Genomic DNA, 22,290 nt, shown 5'->3' with positions numbered 1-22,290 from the left:
GATCGATGTATTATTGGGAGACGGAGTGAAATGACCAAGACGGATCGATGTATTATTGGGCAGACGGGATGAAATGACCGTGGCGGATCGATGTATTATTGGGAAACGGAGTGAAATGACCAAGACGGATCGATGTATTATTGGGAGACGGAATGAAATGACCAAGACGGATCGATGTATTATTGGGAGACGGAATGAAATGACCAGGACGGATCGATGTATTATTGGGCAGACGGGATGAAATGACCGTGGCGGATCGATGTATTATTGGGAAACGGAGTGAAATGACCAAGACGGATCGATGTATTATTGGGAGACGGAATGAAATGACCGTGGCGGATCGATGTATTATTGGGAAACGGAGTGAAATGACCAAGACGGATCGATGTATTATTGGGCAGACGGGATGAAATGACCGGGGCGGATCGATGTATTATTGGGAAACGGAATGAAATGACCGTGACGGATCGATGTATTATTGGGAGACGGATCGGTGTATTATTGGGCAGGCGGGATGAAATGACCGTAGCGGATCGATGTATTATTGGGAAACGGAGTGAAATGACCAAGACGGATCGATGTATTATTGGACAGATGGAATGACTGAAATGACTGATTGCAATGAGTGAGGAGGATTGTGTGGTTTAGCTCGTGTTGACTAATTTCAACTGAACACTTTACGATGAATCTTTTTCGCTTTTTCATTTCCATTTTTCTTATTTTCATGCTTACTTAATGAATTGTCCATTTTTACAAAAATCATAATTAAATAGCAATGCATCAATGTTTTTAATATAAGCAAATGAATAATTAGCATATATAAAGTTATATTTGAAATAGAATTGAGTAAAATTATAAATAATATAATGTGTGTGTGTGTGTGTGTGTGAGTGAATGTACTTCAAACATTGTTTCATTTTTATGAATTTGTCTCATTGGTTTGCCAAAAGTGAAACAAAGCGGAAAATTTGAAGGAAATTAGATTATCTAAATTAAATATAAGGAGCATTTGCTTACAAACTGACTTATTCATTACAAGTATTCCTTTAGGCATTTTAGCATATTATGGTTTATTTTCATGCTTCATATAACAAATTTCAATTTTTAAAATTGGTGAGATAAAATTACTGATACGAATATGATAATAATAACAGTAATCAATTTGTTATCAATAGGTTATTATTAATGTACTGGTAATTGTTTACAGCATGTTTTGCTATATTTAGCATATAAAAAGTGGATAATTAAGAATATAAATTTAATTTTTATTGATAATATTTTGAACTTTATTTTGCATTTGCTAAAAGTATAGCTGTTAACAGTTATTATAATTTTTGATTTGGATAAAAAAAATGGATTGACTTATTGGTTAGAAGTGGAATTGAAATTTTGCATTGTTAAATCTCAACATATGGCATTCTATGCTATCATACTTTTATCACTTTTTTGATTCTTATTCAAATATAATTCTTCCCCTAATGATTATTTATTGTAATTGCAATTTGTGATAACATTAATGATAATAATCTGTACTGAAATTTTTTAGATAAGCTCTGTGATATTTTGGAGAAAGCCGTTGTTTGGTGTGTACCCAGTATTTTCTGGCTGGCAATGTATACTTCTGTAAAAGGGAATGATTATCATCGGATATCACGAGAGATCCGTTTGGTGATCCCTCATTATAATACAACAAGCAACTGTTCCCAATAATGATCTGTTGGAAGCCAACAATGACTGGAAAAACAACACAGTGGCTTTGGTGGTCTACTCTGATATTTCTTCTTCTTAGGGCTACAAAAGTATGATTGTTTATTTTTAGCTTTGTTGTCATAAATTTTTATTTCAAGAAGTAGATTTGAAATGAGAAGAAAAATCAACAAGATAATGTAATAATCTGGAACGATAAAATAATCACTTTTTGAATCACTCTAATAAATAATTAGTATTAGGAATTTTGTAAATTAAATATATGGTAAGAATAATAAAAAAAAATTTGATAAAATTTTTACAGCAATTTGGTGTAAGACGAATGGTAAACAGTGATAAGAATGATAATATGAATGATAAAAGCATATGGTATTCGGAGAATATTAGTGTAACACGTCTTAAACCACAACCTAAAACACCCAGCGAATTGAGTAAATTTTTATTCCATCTTTTGTTTTATAACATCTTTTGTTTTTTAATTTGTTTTAAAAAAATTTAATTTTATAACAAACATATCACCAAAATTAAATTGTCTTTCGTTTTTCTCTCAGGATAACCATAATGGAAATTTAGTAGTTTTTTTCAAAAGAAATGTTTCAGAGATACCAGAATGTGAAGATTCAATCAATGATTGTGCATATGGTGGTAAATGCGTTACTGATTCAAATGGTTACAAATCTTGTCTTTGTCCAGCAAGTTGTCCGGCATGTGGGTTTTTTTCCAAATTTTTTTATCAATTGTTACCAATTTAGTGAAGAATCTCGTAGCTTACCATATATGATTTAGTTTTATCTAATCTAATTGTTTGCAAAGATTTTTTTATTCTAAATGATAAATCGAATAACACGTTATGTTGTTTTATATATTCATTCTAACGAGGAACTACTAGTATATTTTCATCTTTTGGATTTCTAGAATAGATATTGATTTAACTTACAGCTTATTTTAGCAATTCCGGTGTCATGCCGTGCTGGCAGGCAGGATGATTATTGCATGTCGATGAGTGATGATTACAGAGATAGGTATCTACTACCGGAACCTGCTTGTCATATGGTTTGTTATATTTTTATTTTACTCATTTTCAGAACTATTTTTTTTTTTTTGAAATTTTTATTTTTACTTAATTTGATCAGTATGTGAGATGAGACGGTCGCATGATCCTTGTTGTGAAAAAAAAAAAAAAACTGAATATATATACGGTGGAAAATCTGTTTCTTGAGAAATATAAATTATTCTGAATAAATGTAAAAAATTTTAACATCCGGTTTATGGTTCATTTATGGTTGTGGTTATAATTGCTATGGTGTTATGCTTCACAAATAAATTTATTTGCATATAATTTTTAATAAATTATATGTAATTACAGCCTTTTCTAAAAATTTAAATTGTAATTTGAGGGATGGGCATTTTTTTCTTTTTGAAAAATATGAAAAAGAAAACCTTTTATTTAGTTTGAAATTCTTATCTCTCCCAAAGGATTCTGCAACATTCCTTATATTCTGTTAGAGATATCGGTTTTCTTTTACTGATCTAACTATTTTTACTAAATTAGTACACTTTGAAATTTCATGACCGGAAACTGAACGTTTTAATCTTAATTATTTCAAAGCAAATACATTGCTCAATTTACCAATTTGCCGAATGTTGACCTTGAGTTCTAATGGTTTGATGAATCGATTAGATAGTTGAATTTTACATTCCAGAAGAGCAAGTTTAAAACCGGAACTTGTTTCGTAAAAGTTGTTTATCATTTAGTTTCTTCTATCATTATTGTTTTTTGAAAATATTTGGAAATGAATTTTTGCGCTAAATTCGCTGTTTTTATCCGAGACTAATAAGTTGTGATAGTTACTTTTTGTTGATGAACTTAATCCGAAATCGTTATTGAAATTAAGACTTACTGTCATTCTGACTTATTTCACCAATGACTTATAGATGTTCGAGATGTTTCGAGTTATCTCCATATTCTTAGAGTTAATCGAAGTCAAGTGGTTTTATTTAATTTCGTTCATTGAATATCACTAATTAGAAAGGCATTTCTGATCAATCGATGGATAGTGTGAAGAAGATTTGAGAGCAAACTTTATGCATAAATGAATATGGGGATTTGAAATGAAATGAAATTATTTTCGATCTTAGCTTCATTTAGATTGTTTGTCAGTACATTTCACAGAAATATCAAAAAATCTAGCTGAAATAAGATTAGGAGAAGAACATGCATTGTATCCAAGTTTTGTTATCATTGATACTTGTTCATTGTCTGTAACTGATAGTAACTTTTCAGGAATTAGTAATGATTTTTGGAAATTGATATTTACATTCATACGAGATTGAACTTACTTACATTACTATTCTTTAAATTTTTAGCACTGTACATTACAGGGGATTTGTGTTTGTCCTCCAATGTTTGATCCGTGGAGATTAGAAGGAGCTATTGAATTACTTCCCTTCAAATGTGATCGAAGTATGTTTTTATTTTTCCATAAGAATTAATAAATTTAATCTGTTCTGGAATTTGCTGCTTTCATTTGAAATTATAACATTGCTACAATGCTGGAAATAATATGAGATAGCGAAATTGATAAATGATAATGTTAAGGATAAATTATAAGGAATTTAATATAAATAAAAAGAGAACAATGGGCTTACTTTAATCGTTTAATTAGAGCTTTTTTGATTTCCTAACATACAGCTCATACATGTGCTCTATTTTCTGAAATACATTTTTTTCCTTAAAAATTTCTTAAAATTATTTGTGATTGATTAATTATTCCTAAATTTTGGAAATGGAGTAGTTGCAGGAGAATTAATGGTACAGGGACGGGCGCTTCCATCCGATTCTGTTTATCAAGGCACAGATGCCAGTTTATTTTGTTGTATCAATATGGATCCGAGATCATTTATTGATGATGATGGAGTGTGTCCTCAATATCTTTTGCTATATTTAATTTTAAAAATATCGCAAAATTTTACTATCATAATTTTGTTTCTAACTTTAACATTTTCATTATATTGTGAGAAGCATATAGTTAATAATATTTATGGAAAATTTTTCATGATCTATGTTTTAGATGCAAGATTTTCGATTTTCTTGAATTACATATCTGAAATATAGTTTTATGTAGATCGTTGGGTGATCCATTCGAAATGCTTTCATATATTAGTTAAATGAATATTTGCGAATAGATGATTAATAATACTAAATAGAAAATGCGGTTCTTAAAAATTTGCAAAAATTGTTGATTAATCTGGCGACCTTTAATTTTGTTTTTACAAATGTAAGGAGAGGAAAAATTGGATTTTTAGGTGGATTTTATACAAAATTCATCAATCATACGTGAACCAACCAATACACCATACGATGAAGTTTTCACCGATGGCATTGAACCACCACGTTGCTGGTCACTGGAAATTAAGAATGCACAATATAGTGATAGCGGAACATATCTTTGTCACGTGAAAACAAACGGTAAACACGAAATCAACACCAATCATACGATCAATTTTTTCGTTAAAGGTACGATCAGTTTCATCATTTATTTATCGATTGATTTTATTGTTGACAGATTTTAAGTTTATGCAATGTTGTCTAAAAATAAGTCATATTTGTTGTGAAATATGGGATTTGTTATATTCGAAATATCCAGTCAAATTCATTGGGATAGAGATGTTCAGGAATAATTTTAGTTACACTTTATAATTTTCCTCTCATTTTTAATTTTGACATTTATTTTAAAAATTGTTCTAGATTTTAGGTGCAGGACCAGCATCGTCAAGTAATGAGATAAGATTGAAGAAATAGGATTTTAGAAAGAATCTTAATTTTAATTGCAAATATCTTTTTCTTCAAATGTCGATGTAGTTGTATAATTGTAGAAATATATGTAGCATTTGGTGATACGTCCATTTGGTGTTTTTGATGACATTCATTCAATTTCATTGTTACAAACCACCCTTTTGATAGAGATTTTGATATCATAAATGTTTGAATTGAGTACATATTAAGAAGAAAAATATCATTAAACCCATGCTTAAAAAAATGGGTTTAATTTTTCTTCCCTTACAAATTATTTTGTTTATAATGTAGATGCGGAAAAAGTAAAGTGCGTTTAATTTAATAAAAGATCAGTTGAGTTTTTTCTTGATCACTAAAAATTTCAAAAGTTTTTACTGGGAAGAAGTCTGGAAAAAAGTTTGTCGTGATGACATTTCAATGAGGAGGAATTTGTTGAATTCTGAAATTAGTTCGGAGGAAATTATCTGTTAAATATCCTAGATCAAGGTAGTCTTCCCACTGGAGATTATTCATCCACCAAACTGAAATTTCTCGATCTGCTTGCTGAACGACGAAAAGCCAAGAAAATTGAGGAGAAAAGTGAGTTAGTAGGACATTTAGCATGTAATATCACTTTATGACTTCTCTAATGCATGCTATTTGGTTTGTGGATTTCAATTTTACGGTAATTTAGATTCAATGTATTAGAAAAAAAGCAATTCGATGTGGGCCAGATGAAGTAGTTCATAGTACAAGAAATAGGAAATTTATTATGTCTTTTTCATTGTGATAGCTAAATTGGTTTTGCGGATCTTTTCTTTCTTTCTTTCTTTTCTTTTTTTTTATCACTTTTCAAGTTTTCGATCAACTTCAACGAAATGTAGGGCTGTAATTTATTTATTTTTAGTTATTCTTGAAAAATTGTTATTCTTAAAAAGCTTTCTATAACTATGCAAGTCTAAAGATAGGTGATATAAATTATTCGAATACTAAAAGTCAAGCAGATACTGGAATGCGTTTTTGGTTGACATTTTTAAAACAATTATTTCATCTAACATATCCTATGGAAAAGAATTTATCAGTCATCTGTTCAGTGGGCTTATTCAGAAGTGAATTCACCACTGTAGCAAAACTCTTATATGAAATTTTATAATTGAAATTCATTATACAACGTACGTCTAGCATTAATATATCATTGTTCCAACAATTATTATCAGAATTTGTGATTAAAATTTTAGAATTTAGAATTTCATTCCTAGCAGATTTTTGATATTTATAATTTTTTTTTATCTTCTGATATGTGCATGTTATGTTATCATTTGCATGATTTTTGTTGTGTTGCATGTATGCAAATTTGTTGATCAATATGATGCATTTCAGTAAGTAATTTCATTTTATACTTTTTTCTAGCACCACGAATCATCCAAAATGTGACAGTGAGAACAAATGCAACTCATGCGGAAATTCGATGGGATGCGCAAGATGATGGACCAATGTTAAAGATTGATTTCAAGTAGATCTTTTCCTTATTTATCAACTGTTAAATCTTTCAAAGAAAAAAAAAAGGCATGTTAAAGTGAAAGTAGAAAAGATATTATTGCATTTTTTGCACTGAATGAAAATCTAATTGGAATTTATTTTATTGAAATTGTTCAACTAAGTAAAATTTTAAAATAAATTAGTATAAGTCTTTTAATGATATTGTAGATTAATGCGACGAACAGATGGAGTAGAGGTATGGTCAGATATAAATGCAAAATCTGGTGTGGTCATTGGAGAATTGTTACCAGCAACGCCGTATACATTATTCATATCAGTGTTTGATGGTCAAAATGAACCATTCAAAATAACCGAACATTTTACAACATCTGAAAGCGGTAATTTTAGTGAAATATTAGAAATGAATGCATTCGTGTGATTAATATGTGATGAGAATATTTTAAGCTATAAAACTTGACATATTAAAAGTTATCAATTTTTTTGATTGGAAAATGTCAACTGTAATTTATTCACACTAGTTTAAAAAAAAAAAAGAAAGTCATATCCTTCATTGAAATTTACAGAAAAAAATTTTATAATTTTAATTCTTACAGTACTTTCTCTTAACTAACAGTAAAAGATGGATAGAAAAAAAAAAAAAAAAACCATCGTATATAGCATCTAAAGTTATCTCAGTTTCATTTTTTAAATTTGATAAATTTTTACAATATCACTTTTTTTTTTCTCTGTGTATTTTAGCTCCAGAACCACCAACACTGGGTGAAATACGTATTCTCAATCTTCAGGGTGGTTTGTACTGTGAAGTTGAATGGATGCCACCGAAAACACCAAATGGACGTATCACTAAATATTACGTATGTTTATATCGATTTTCATATTGAATAAAATCATCTTTCCTGTAGCTACATCATATTATCTTAGTTTAAATAGTGGAAATGTTGAAAATTTGTTTGAATATCACATTTTAACAGGTAACAGTACGAGGTCAAATACGACATGTTTCGCCCGGTGGAATTTTATCAAATGATGATTTTCCAGCAGAAGAGAAAAATCAGTGTGCTAATTACAATAATAATGATAGTAGCTATACGAGTGCTGATGCTATTGCAGATTTTTATTCATGTCGTTTTGGACCATTAAAAGTATTCAATTTTTTTTTGTTTTTTATGCATATAATTTGGGAATAAAATCTTAATTAACAGATTGTTTAAAAAAAAAAAAAAAATTAGTTACATTAATAAAATTTTTTTTTTTGAGCCAGGCTTTTTTTTTTTTGCCTTTACTAAATTTTTGGGAATATCTGGAGTTCATAATTTGAAAGTTTTTTAGGATTTCATTCCAAATATTTAACTTACAGCCGAATCGAAATTATACTGCATTCGTATGGGCTGAGAATGGAGCTGGTCGAAGTGAAAATGCAACATTTTCTGAGCAATGTATAACAGATTTTGCGCAACCTGATGCCGTCGATGCTCCAGCTTCAATGTCGCAAAATGGGACAGTATTTGGTTTGACATTTAATAGCGAACCGGATGAAGTTAACGGCCCTGTAGCGTAAGTGATTTTTAATTCATAAATGACTATGATATTTTAGACATTTCAGTTTGCTGTTATTCAATTTTTAGTAATTTCACATCTCATCGAAATGAAATATTAATAAATGAAAACTAGAACTAGCTTTTATGCAAAATTTTATCCATTATACTAATTTTGGTATGTATATATATACTTTGCTCTTTAAATTATTTTATTTGTTTAATTTTAGAGCGATTTTTCTTTATGCAAAAAAGACATGGAAGCCTTCAAGCAGCTATTTTTAACTTTGCAATAAATTTTAACAAATCTGAGTAAATTTTCCCATTCTCATTTTATAGATGTTACTACGTTGCAATTGTTCCGCTTGCACCAGATGTTGTTATTGAGAGTTTGCCGGCACCTGATTCACTTATTGTTGACACATTCCTGAAAGCAATGGGCAATAATTTACAGAGTGAACAGCTAAAACAAGTAATTTGTCTACTTTTTTTTTCGTAGTTTTAATACATCACTGTACTTTAGTATTACTAATATACGATTATTTTTTTTTTTCTTTTCTGTCTTTAGTGTAGGTTTTTCCTAGTTGTTTCTAGCAGCTTGTTTAGGTCAAGTGATTGCAAGATTGTGATACATATTTAAACTTTTTTCGGATGAAATATAAGCAATCCTCCAATCTCTTCTTTTAAATTCGGAAATATGTTTTTTTGCTATCTTTCTGTTAATTTTTGCTTAAAGTATTCAAAAAAAAATTTATATGATAATATCTATGAGCAACATGTGGAGGAAATAATCGTATAAAGAAAAACTTTAAAAAAAAATTTCAGGAAACGAAACAAAAACGTTACTTTGCATATATCGCAGAAAGTTATATGCAGTATCCGAAAAGAACACTTATTGGTGATGGTAATACTACAGCTGGTGTAGAACCCTGCAATGTTTTGTATGTCATATAATAGAAATTGTAATAATGATAACATTTATCAATCCTCTAATCTCTTCTTTTCCAATAAAAACGTTGTAAATTTTGGAAATGTTTTGCTTTTTTTTCTGTTAATTCTTACTAAAATTATTCAACTTCCACATTAATAATATTTATGAGCAAAATATTTATCAAAATGTTTTTTTTTTTTTTTTTTTCTGCATAGCCATTTATAGATATTTGAGTCGTCATCGACCGGAGGATCCAGCATTGAAGCCTGGTCTAAAATATACGGGTTTCTTAATTGCACGTGTTGATCGTGATTATGCTTCACGTAGTGATTCATTTCGACATAATGATCTTTTTTTCATAAAAAGAAAACGGTAAATTTCATGTCTTCAATTTATAAAGTTGCTTTTTTTTTTTTTTTTTTTCCTTATACTTGACAATTATTGTTGCATAAAACACATCATTATTTCTTTTTTTTTTTTTTTTTTTTTTGTTTCTACTTAGACTTAAATTTTCTGCTTATAATTTTTTATTTATCATTGAGTGGTATGTAAAATTTAGTATATACATTAAATAGTATTTGTATTTTTATGATATAGATCAGTAATTTTTTTTTTTTTAGGAGGCGATTGCATCAGAACATAGAAAAAAGATTTTTGGATCGAAGTCGTTGGTTTAGTTATCGTGAGAATTCGGAACTTCCACGTCATTTTCGACCATCACGGCAGTTAATTGTTAGTGGTCCAGCATATGGCTTTAGCGGATATTTTAAACCTGTAATCTTGGAAGCTTTTGATGGTATATATTTTAAATGCATTGTTTATAAGTAAAATTTCTTAGAGAATTGAGCGATGATTTGTTCCTTAGCTTAGTTTTAATTAAGTAAGAAATCATTATCTCTGAATTCTATTGGTTAAATTTGAACTTTGACTACTGCTTCCAATAACAGAAATTAATAGGTTTAATACTGAAGATTTTAGAAATAATTAAATACTTTTGATACTGTCAACGGTAGCATTGTAAGAAAAAATAAAATAGAAGTTGTATAACTTCAGTTTTTGTCGACATTAGTCATCCATATTAATTTTTCGAAATTAAAAGGGGTGATTTTTTCCTCAAAAACAATTGATCTGTTAATGAATGATTGCTAAAATAATTAATTGCAGAGCAATGGGCCCAATCATGGATGACAGTACTGTTCAGCGTGCTTTCTTTGGTTTTATTCATCATGCTAGTCTCTTCATTTGTTACCTATATTTTGCACAGGTATTTTCTTCACTTTGATGCTTTTAAATATGACATATTTGAAACGTTTTTTGATGTGTACAGTTTGTAACTTTATTTCTATGAAAATTATCTTTAAGCTAGTAGTTCACATATATGATTGAACTTCCGTGATCATAATTCGTCACTAATGATATCTTTGAATTTTGTAATAAACAACAATTACTATTATTTTATAAATTTGCAATATGAGGATGCTTATATGGAACTTTATGTTAGGAATATTTAATGATACGGCAGAAAATTGTTTTCTTATTTTTATTTATTTTATTTTTCTTTCACTCTGTTACGCTTTAAGACGTGGGATGATAAAGCAATTATGTCCGATGAGTAAGGATCGTATACTTCTAAAGCCTCATTTTCATGCAACACTCGTTGATGATCTACCCGAAGAATATACTATTCGACGTCGTGATAGCAATTACTTATGCATCTCTGAATTTGATGTATGTTTAATATAGTTTGACTATTTTTTTTTTTTTTTTTTTTCTACGCTTTTTTATAAAATTATTTGGGAAATATGATCTTATCACTTGTTATAATATCAGTTTGTTTTCTATTACTCTTAACAGTTCTTTTCTCCTTTCTTTATTTGCATTCCATCTTTCTATCATTTTCATATTATTTAGTATTTCTTTTTTTTTTTTTTTTTTTTCTATAGGCTTTGCCAAATTATCGTTCAATGGAATCGAGTGCTTCGGAACGTCTCGAGAATGCCCATAAAAATCGTTACAATGATGTAAAGGCATTCGATGCTACACGTGTCAAATTACCAATTATTGGAAATGATCCATCAACTGATTATATCAACGCTAATTTTGTCAAGGTTACCATGCTAGTACTAATCAATTCTTATTTCATTTTTCTTTTTTCTCTAACTGTTTTGTTAATTTTATTTTTAGTGTAATTTTTTGCGTTTTGTTGACACAGCTAGTTAGTCTTTTCATGATATTTTAATTTATTTAATCATACTGAGTTGTTGTAAAAAAAATAAAATACAATTATCAGTGTTGCATTAGATTGTGATGTTGTGTTTTTCTTTTGTTTAAAAATGACATATTATTCTTCATGTGTAAACCAATTTGCTAAGTTTTGTTTTCACTTATTTTTTTTTCTTTTTTTTTTAGGGATACAGAGGTCGCAAAATGTTCATTGCATCGCAAGGTCCGCTAGATGCTAGTACGGATGATTTTTGGCGTATGATTTGGGAGCATAAAGTACGAGTTATAGTCATGGTTGCTAATCTCTACGAAAGAAATCGAGTTTGTGATTTCATTATTTTTTTTTTTTTTTTCAAATTTTGAATTTTTCAATGTTTTCTAAAATTTGTTACATTTCAGAATTTTAAAGCTTAGTTCAGAATTCTAAAGCTTAGTATACGATTGATTGCTTACTGTATCAAACAAAAATGTGTCTAATAGTTTTGTTAATTTTAGTGTCAATGTGCGAAATACTGGCCAGATGATGGGCCAAAAGCATATGATAAATTAGAAGTTCGTCCAGTTGATTCGATTTACTATTCTGATTATGCTATACGCAATTTTGAAGTACGTCGTATTCAACCAACGGTAGCAAATGGTTCTCTCTCTGGTAGTCCTGCGATCATTTCATATGAAATTCCAAGTATAACTGGTGATACAGTTGCCGATCCTTCTGCAGTTATTGTGAATATGAAGTAAGCTAGCTATTTTAATGAATTACTCTAGTTTAAAGATAACTGTAGACTATCAATTATTTTGCAAGTCATCACTTTTTTTTTATTTCTTTATTGTTATTGACTGAAATTTTCAGGTCTCGTTCATCATCAACGCATGGTTCAGTTGATTCTATTCTTAATGAAGTATCTTCGAATTCAAAAAGAAATTCACGATGTAGCTATAGTAATACACAATTGAATGATATTCATGCAGAAACGGAATTTGTTACTAAAACTCCAGGTAGTTTAGATTGTTTTCTCTATGAAATCAGGCAATTTTTTACAAAATGTTTTTGGTGACGTTCTATAATTCAATACAAAAGTTTTTATTGTTGTTTTTTTTTTTTTTTTTTTTTTTTTACATCACATTTAACCGATCATATTTGTGTTCTTGAAAAATTGTCAGTTTACAGATTTTATCAACGAAGAAATGATTCTTGTTAGGAATATAAAAAAAAAAAGAAAAAGAAAATATTATTTACAGAAGTTCGTCATGTTGTACAATATCACTATACCTCATGGAATGATTTACAAGCACCTGAATGTACCACTGGTTTGCTACGCTTTTTATCAAAATTGCGTAAATTGGATAATTATATCCATGGTCCTGTTGTTGTTCATTGCAGGTATATTAAATTAGAAACATTTGTTTTTGTCTGATTATAATTACAAAAGAGCAGTCTAATCATATATGGTATTATATCATAGATTACATTATCATTTCATATTATAATTCATTTCATATTTGAGCTTAGAAATTCTTTGATGTTTTAAAAAATCATAACAAGCTAAATATGTTATTGCAGTGCTGGTGTTGGTCGTACAGGTACTTTTATTGCAATTGATAGTTTATTAGATCAATGTATAGAGGAAGGTAAAGCAGATGTGTTTGGTTTTGTGTCAGAAATGAGAAAGCAACGAAATACTATGGTTCAGAATGCTGTAAGTTTCTATTTGCTATTAATTACATTGTAATATTTTCTAAATGTTTGCTAGAGTTAAGAATATATATTTTTTTATTTTTATTGCTTTATTATTCAACAAATTTTGCACCTTTTTTTTTTTTTTTTTTTTCTACATCATTAAATATAGTAAATAATGAGAATGATAAAATTTTTGTCGAAATACTTTTGATTTTTCTCATGGATAAAAAGAAAATATATTTTAGGAGCAGTATCTTTTTATTTACAAAGCATTAGCTGAATGGTATATGTTTGGAGAAACTGATATTGAAGTGAGTCAATTTCGTGAACATTATCGTAAATTAAATGAGCCACAGCTTCGTGAACATCAATCGTCAACTAATCGATCAGCATTTACTGCTGTTTTAAAACGACCAACTCAAAAGTTGCACCAGGTTAACAATGATACCTGTATTACCGAGAAAGTACCAACTGCAATGCAAGCTGAATATAAGGTATTTGGATTTGCATCGAATTTCTAGATCGGTAACATTCATTCAACATGCTATAATTAATCAGCAATGTTGATCATGATTGTAATAGGTTATGCTTGGTATTATAAATATATTTTAAAGAAAGAAAAATGTGTTATAAAAAAAGTTATACTTTATATTACAAATGTAGAATTAAATAAGGAAAATTAGAAAGTATAAAATTATAAGATTTGTGAAAACTATTGTTTGACAACCTACTTTGCAAAAAGTTATAGATTTCATTTTTAATTTATTTAGCGACTGGAGCGTACACTTGAACCACGGCGAACATGTAATTTTGCGCACAAACCAGAGAATTTAAGAAAAAATCGTGTTGAGAATGCTGTTCCATTCGATCATTGCCGTATCGTTTTGCCAGTTATTATTGGAAGTGTTAACGATTCAACTTATATTAATGCTTCTTTAGTTAAGGTTACTGTGTTTTATGATTTTCGAACAATTTTAAGTAAGACTTAAGTGGTGAAAGTATGTGTGACTATCGTAAAGGTGGTAAGTTCGAGAAATTTCAAACATTTGTTTTTTTTTTTTTTATTTTGTATTCCTTTACCACTATAAAGAAGATATAGTTTTTATGTATTGTGCAAATGTTTATTACTGATTTCAGGGTTATTTTTATCCATATATCCTAGCTCAGGATCCATTAGATGAGCAAACATGTTATGATTTTTGGTGTATGATTGGTGAGCAAAATTCACGAGCTGTTGTGATGTTGTCATCTGAATCTGAATTTATGCCAGCTGAAAAAGTAAGTTATCCATTGTTTGGATTTATTTTAATGAAAATGCTCTTGAAGTATAAACAGTTTGGAAGTTGAGAAAGGAATAAAACAAATCTTTGCGCCTTTTTTTTTTTTTTTTTTCTTTTTTTTTAATGTGTTTCAAATTTTAGTATTGGCCGAGTGAAGTAGGATGTATAAAAACTTTCGGACGCGATGGTGAAGTATCAATCAAACTAATTGGAGAAGAATTGTTCTCAACATTTGCACTTAGAAAGTTTACATACAAATTTACAAAAGTTCGCATTTTTCTTTTTTCGCAATTTTCTTGAAGTTTTCAAAGCTGTTATCATTAACCAAATCCAAGTTTTTGAATAGTATTGATTCTACCTATATATTTTTTTATGTGTTTCTAATAGCTTTAACATTTGGATTTTTTTTAAAAATTTGTCTTCAATAAATTTATGTTTTCTTTTTTGGTATTGAGAAAATCGCTGTCTCAAAAATTTGTTAAAATTTTTCGAATTAAAATCTTCGTCATTTACGACAAAAAAAAAGGAAAAAGGAAACAAATCTTTCCAGGAAAAAACATATCGCGAAATAATACAGTATGCTTACTTATGTTGGCCAGCAGACAAAGTACTGCCCGAATCAACTGAATCAATAATTGATTTAATAAGTCGAGTGCTTTCCTTACAAAGTGATCATCAAGAAGCAGGTCCAATTATACTGCATTCAAGGTTTTTTTTTTTTATCGATGCTTTATTTTTGATAATTCAGAAGATAAATTCTTGTCTGTGTCAAATTTCTTGCTTAATTGTTTACTCACTAGTTCGATAGATTTTAATAATAAATAAATTGTTCCAATAATTAGAATGTTTCAATTGTTATTTTTTTTTTCATTTCATTCAAGAGATGGATCATTAAAAACGGGTCTTTACTGTTGTGTGTCATTATTGCTTGAAAGACTTAAAGCAGAAAATCGTATCGATGTATTTCAAACTGTTCGAAGTTTGCAGCAAAAGCGACCACTTATGTTCACAAACTTTGTATGTTTTTTTTTTTTTTTTTTTGAAAACCCTGATTATGAATTTTATCTACTTTTTTAAAGCAAGAGTGAAAGCTTATTACAGCAATTTTTATGCTCCATTCTTTTTTTTTTTTTGAAGTATTATCTGGCAAAATATGGTTGATTGGGATAATAATGCAAAAATACCATAACACTATTTATCGCAATTTCTTGAATCTATGAAGATTTCTTTTAAAATAGAAGTCAAAATTAAGCAGTACAAATTATTGACGGTGATACTTTATTGTTTTAGGAACAATATGCTTTCTGTTATAAAGCTGTCATCGATTATCTGGATACATTTAACAATAAAAGTACGATTGACTGAGTGGAATAAAAATGGTATGGTTATATGGAAGCGCTTGATTACAAGAAGGAAGGGAAAATTTGATTATATCATGAAAGAATGCTAAATTAAATATTGCACATAAAGAAGTTTTGATTTCAGATTGGAATAAGTAAAGTTTGTATTTTTATATGGAAAAAGCTGGACGAAAATAAGAAATACTAAAGTTACTTATGATAAACATTTCTGTGAAGCATTGTGGAAAATTCATCCAGGAATATTATTGAATCGATATATCTAATCGTTATTTTTTCCAAACATTGGTTTTCCCTTACTTTGTACTGTCATTTTTCTTTGTTTTGTTTTGCTTCTTCATCTTCACTCGATGTACAGGTACAAAAGTTCATTTGTTTAATAACTTCTTCAAATAAATTTGTCTTGATAGTTGATGAATGATTTTAATTTGGTTAGATTATAATTAGCTTTAAAAATTCTTGACCTATCACTTTTTCGTAGAACATCTTACGGAATATGATGTGATTTGTAAAGAATGAATGGGACTTTTAAATTCTCCTCTTTTCATCATTCATTTTATTCTCCTCTATCTCACTGTTCGAGCTTTCTTGTTACCTTGCCGAGCAGCTATGCCAGACAATTTAATAGCATAATTTTCTTATTTAGTTTTTTTTTTTTTTTTTTTTTTTTTGATGCAACAAAAATATTATTATCTTTTCTTGAACGATAAAAGTGGATTTTTTTTTTTTCTTTATTGAATATTGTTTTCTTTTTTAGTGATGTTTAGAAAAAAAAGAAGTAGCATAATTTCGTTCTCTCTCTTCTTTTGTAAATACAAAATTATACATGTTATATGAATTATATTATTTAGTTATTAATATTTACTTCATTACTATCACTATTATTACTGTCATTTTTTATCATTGCCAGTAATTTAGCATTATAAAATTTATGGAAACATTTTAGTTGAGCATTTATTTGTCATATAAAAAAGAGCAAGGTAGCAAGAGATCGTTTCTTTCAAAATTTGATAATCAAAAAAAAAAAAAGAAAAAAGAAAAGTACGACAAATGAGGAAATCCAAATGTGTATGTGTCTTTCTATATGATTGTATGTTGATTTTTCTTTTTTAGTAAAGCTAACTGTTAAGATAATTTTGATCTGTTCTGTTTACTGAGTGATTCTCAATGATTTACAATCAAAAAATAAACAAAATAAGTTATACGAAAAGCTTTAGTCATCAAGTATCATTATGCATAGGCATTTTATACAGACTTAGGGATGTTATTTTCTAGTATTATCCCTTCATATGTATATGTATGTATGTATGTATGTGTGTGTGTGTGTGTGTGTGTGTGTGTGTGTGTTTACGTACGTGTCTGTATGTATGCATGTGTTATATTGAATTTTTTTTTTTAAATTAAAGTAAAGTTAAAAAAAAAAAAAAAAGTATGTTATATTGATAAACTATTCTGATTTTTATTATTATTATTATTACTGTTAGTGAAAAATTTTATTAAATTTGTGAAGCCCATAATAAAAAAAAAAAAATGCTCTCAATGTAAAATTACTCTTTCAATAAATAATTTCTTTTTTTTTTTTCAAAAACTTTTTCTTTCTCTTCTTTGTTTAGCATATATTGTTTACATTTTTTCTTAATCTTTGCTACCTCTTTTTGCTGTTATAAAATTAAAATATAGTAAAAGGATAAATAGGTAGAAAAGTACTACAATACTAGAATAAAAATAAAAAACTCAGTGCATAATTGTGATTAAATTAGTATTGTTAAGCATAATTTGTTTTCTTTTTTCTTTTCTCTTTTTTTTTTTTTTTCTTTCAATACTGTTCAAATTTTTATTTACTGTTTATAAAAGAATTGTTTACATGAATTTAATTGACAATATTAAATTATCGACACATACTCTCTATTCTATTCAGTGTCATTTTTTGTTGTCCTCAAATACATATTCATTGATTTTTTTTTTTGGAGTACAGATTGGATCAAATTATTAATGAAAAAACGGATTATTATGATAGAGGTTGATTACTTTTGTTAAAAAAAAAAAAAAAAAAGAAATTATATCTCATAATTTAGTATTTATAATTCGTTATTTTTTTCTTCTGACAATGTTATTAAGAAATTTCCGGTATAAAAAAACAAAACTGATCATTATTAATTCATCTCTAGTGTAATTGAAAATTTATTATTATTTCAAATTCTAGAAGTTTTTTTCATAAATATTTAAAAAAGAATGGAGGAAAAAAAAAAAAGTGTAGTTTGTATTAATGAGAAGATTACATGAAGAAAGAAAATTTTCCAACCTGAACTGAAATATCTTTTGAAATATTAGAAAAGGGAAAAAATTAAAAAGGGAAAAAGAGAATAATCAAATATTTGAGGAGAAAGTAAAAAAGATAATTTTTTTAGGAAAGGAAGAGAAAAAAGAAAAAAAAAAAAAAAACGATTATTTTCTTTTTTATGTGTCTTTGCAGCTGTGACAACAATTAGTTAATCAAATAATTGATCAACCAACTAATATTTTAATCGTGAAAATGATCAAATATTGTATGTATATTGATTGCATCGTAATGAAATAGAAGAATGGAAAGATTTGATAGTATAAAAGTGATTTTAAAATGATAAAAAATCATTTAAAAGATAAGATATTTTTAAAATATTGAAATTTGGAAAGGAATATTTCTACCAGGTATTTATTTCTTTAAATATGTGAAAAAATATTAATTACAGTTAGAGGAATCGTATGATATTGTAATTTGGAAAGGAATATTTCTACCAGGTATTTATTTCTTTAAATATGTGAAAAAATATTAATTAAAGTTAGAGGAATCGTATGAGATTTTAAAAATGAAGTATAAATGCAAAGTGAACTTTTTGTAAAAAAACAATAGTAAATATCTAAATTGATAGATTTGTTTTGTGGTTGTAAAAGTAATTTAGAATATTTATAAAATAGTTAAAAAAACATTCTGATAAACAATAAGCTTAATTAATAAGTAATAAATGTCAAAGAAATCAAACATAAAATTATTAAAAGTAAGAAAAGAAAAAAAAAGAAATAAATGGCGTCAAAATTTTATTTACAACTTCTTTTTTATATATCTATCTCTTATTTGAATGCATTGCATTTAGTTTTAAATATGTTACAAAATGTTTTTTTTTTTTTTCAAAGATTAATTTTAAAATCGCAAATGCTTATAAAATGAGTTTCTGAAAAATTTGTTAAAAAATGAAACTTAAAATTGCAATAATTTATTTCAAAAAGTTAAACTGTGCAACAAATTTTTTTAGCATTGATGTTTTTAAATGACAATTTTTTTTTTTTTTAAATTTTTAAAATAAAGATTTGATATTAATAATAATTGTATTTAGAGGTATAATTATTTTTGATAGTCATTTGATAATAATTCTTTGAAGTTTGTTGAACTATTGATTGTCCCAAATTCTAATGTAAATCTAATCGAAATTTAGGATTTTATTACGATTATTATAGCAAATAAGTGTTATATATAGTGAAATCATATGAATATTAATGAAAGAGTATTATTCGTGATAATAATTTTTAAATTTAATTTGAATATAATAAAATTCATAAAGATACTTTTGCTTTTAGATTAATGAATTGATAAACTATACATTGTTTATATTTTGATATTATTTTCATTGGTTTTTGCAAAAAAATAAAAAAAGAGATAAAATGCAAGAAATGGTATTAATTCAATTTTTGTTTTCAAAACAGGTTTAATTTACTTCAGTAAGAATAAATGTTTGATTTAAAATTAATTGAAATTGAAAAAAAAAAAAAAAAAAAGTGAAACAGTAAAATGTCAAAAAAAAAAAAAAAAAATTGATGTAAACAGTAAAATGTAAAAAGTAAAATTATTATGAAGTCATTTGAACAACAGACGACATTATAATGATTAAATTATTTATTCATTGAAATTATTAAAATAAATGAAAAACATTATCAATTGTTGATTAATTTAAATTTCGAAAAATTGCTAAAAATTTGCAAGAAATTATGTAGATAGAATTGTTTACATATGGAAAAGAATCACTGATAGTTTAGGAAGATAAATTTAAACATGAACAGATAATTTGTGAGAAATTTTCGCTCTTTTTTCTCTTTTTTTTTTTTTTTTTTTGGCGCAATTCTTCCAGAACCATTTTACCTGCAGAAAATTTTTAATGATATGACATAAGGTGACATGATCTGATCTGATCTGATCTAATCTGATATGATCTGATATGATATTACTTTATGATTTTGAATAATAAATTTTGATAAATTTGGAACATTATGAGAAAAAAGCTCTCATTTATTTGTTAAAGATGAAAATGAAATAAAACAAAAATGTAATTACATTTTAATGTATCAAATCTTTTGTTGTAAATGATAGTGGTATTAGCTGTGAAAGTTGCATTTCTATTCGTTTATTGGAAGTTGATGATATCATTATTACCTGAAAAATATTAATTAATGAATCTGCATGAATATTTCATTAGGAATTATTATTAATATTATTATTAGGAATTATTATTATTATTTATTATTACTATTATTATTAGGAATTATTATTATTATTTATTATTACTATTATTATTAGGAATTATTATTATTATTTATTATTACTATTATTATTAGGAATTATTATTATTATTTATTATTACTATTATTATTAGGAATTATTATTATTATTTATTATCATTATTAGGAATTATTATTATTATTTATTACTTATTATTATTATGAATTATTATTATTATTATTATTAAGAATTAATAATAATCATATTTGATTAAATGTTATTATATGCGCATAACAATTGAGCTCATATGTTTGAATTAAAATTAGAAGATGAAAAAAAAAAAAAAAAAAAAAAAAGAAAGAAAAAAAGATTTATCACCTTCATGTCACCAAATTCAATAAGAAATTGTCGACAAAGTCCGCAAGGAGCAGTAGGCTCAGCTGGTGTTGCGCAAACTGCAACTGCTTGAAATTCACGATAACCTTCAGCTACCGCACGTGTTACTGCACTCCGTTCCGCACATATTGTTCCACCATAAGATGCATTCTCGACATTTCCTATAATTTTATCTTTTTTTTTTAAAAAAAAAAAAAAAAAAAGATTACATAATAGCTGATTGATTAAAAGATAAGAATTATTCATTTTTATTATTTACAATTAATAAATAAGTTGAGTGTTTGTTTTTTTAACATAAAAAATATTTATAATTAAAAAATTTAATTAGCAATTTTAATCAATTTTTTTTTTTTTTTTATTTAACATTAAGTAACAGAGAAAAGAAAATTAAAATACCTCCTGTGATTATTTTACCATCTTTGGTTAATAAAGCAGCACCAACAGTAAATTTGCTATACGGACAGTATGCTCGATCCATAGCAAGTCGAGCAGCACTTGTTAAAGCATCTACATCAATACTCATTTCTGTAATTTATATAATTTTTTTAATTTTAATTTTTTATTTCTTTTTTTTTTTGGATAAATAAACTTTTTTTTTTTTAATGTTAAAATTCATACAAAATTAACTAAACTATTAATTAATAACTATTGCTAAATTGCTAAAATTTACAAATAGTCAATAACTTGCACTACAACTAATTATCACTAACCTATTGTTATCAGTAATTTCATCTTCAGTATTCTTCGTCTTATCTTATCATTAATCATTTTTGTTATGTACAATTAATTACAATTATAGAACTAGTTAAAGTAATAAGTAAACAAATGCAATGACCAACTAACTGCTTCATATAAATGAAAAACAATTTTTTTCTAAAAAAAAAAGAAACGATAAATGAAAGTATAAATAGCATTGAAGAGACTTAAACTTCTCTTAAAAAACTAGTTTTATTGTAAATTAAAAAAGAAAAAAAGAAAAGTGAAAGTAATTATTTAAGATAAATGAATAGTTGTGGTATTTGATAAATTATTTGCTGTGTATTTTTTTTTTTTTTTTTGCTAATCAAATTATCATTTCATTCTTACATTTATCATTCATTCATAAATGATTACAGTTTCATTTTTTTTAATCATTCTAAAATTAAACAATTTAACAAAATGTTGCAAATTTTTTAATTTTTTTAAGTTTGAAAAAAAAAAAAGAAATATTTTAATATAATCAATTTTATTCAAACAAATATCATTTAATAATATAAATTTGTATAAATGTTAAATAATAGTAATGCTTAAGATATAAGCAAAAATGATTAAATAAAAAAAAAAAAAAAAGAAAAAATTTTTAATCTATTGAATTTAAATAGAATGAAATTTGAATTAAA

The 22,290-nt window shown here is 26.7% G+C and overlaps 2 protein-coding genes across 3 annotated transcripts; one reads left to right on the top strand and one right to left on the bottom strand.

Moving 5' to 3' along the window:
* Positions 1–1,730: 1,730 nt before the first annotated feature.
* On the top strand, positions 1,731–15,994 carry Bma-clr-1 (Uncharacterized protein; the record flags this gene model as incomplete). 2 transcript variants are annotated; one of them, XM_001895922.2, is made up of 32 exons in its annotated part: positions 1,731–1,799; positions 2,012–2,138; positions 2,308–2,415; positions 2,657–2,760; positions 4,090–4,171; positions 4,509–4,624; positions 5,014–5,224; positions 5,984–6,082; positions 6,893–6,995; positions 7,190–7,359; positions 7,721–7,836; positions 7,954–8,124; positions 8,340–8,536; positions 8,857–8,989; positions 9,343–9,458; positions 9,674–9,820; positions 10,069–10,244; positions 10,613–10,712; positions 11,029–11,176; positions 11,392–11,556; positions 11,858–11,992; positions 12,167–12,405; positions 12,522–12,667; positions 12,911–13,052; positions 13,233–13,368; positions 13,595–13,843; positions 14,120–14,293; positions 14,487–14,627; positions 14,771–14,896; positions 15,180–15,337; positions 15,511–15,646; positions 15,920–15,994. In XM_001895922.2, 32 exons carry the CDS (start codon positions 1,731–1,733, stop codon positions 15,992–15,994), a joined length of 4,515 nt encoding a protein of 1,504 aa, XP_001895957.2. The 2 variants fall into 2 exon arrangements, with proteins under 2 accessions (XP_001895957.2, XP_042934022.1); XM_043078088.1 differs by lacking the exon at positions 5,984–6,082.
* A 4,359-nt stretch (positions 15,995–20,353) lies between these two features.
* On the bottom strand, positions 20,354–21,434 carry Bm8594 (cytidine deaminase, identical; the record flags this gene model as incomplete). Its single annotated transcript, XM_001893726.2, has 3 exons — positions 20,354–20,449; positions 20,894–21,072; positions 21,308–21,434. 3 exons carry the CDS (start codon positions 21,432–21,434, stop codon positions 20,354–20,356), a joined length of 402 nt encoding a protein of 133 aa, XP_001893761.2.
* Between the last annotated feature and the right edge of the window lie 856 nt (positions 21,435–22,290).

This window comes from Brugia malayi (genome assembly GCF_000002995.4).
Source record: "Brugia malayi strain FR3 genome assembly, contig: Bm_v4_Chr2_contig_001, whole genome shotgun sequence".
Taxonomy (NCBI): domain Eukaryota; kingdom Metazoa; phylum Nematoda; class Chromadorea; order Rhabditida; family Onchocercidae; genus Brugia; species Brugia malayi.
Note: the sequence above shows the minus strand (reverse complement) of the source record. Positions and strands in the feature narration are given on the sequence as shown.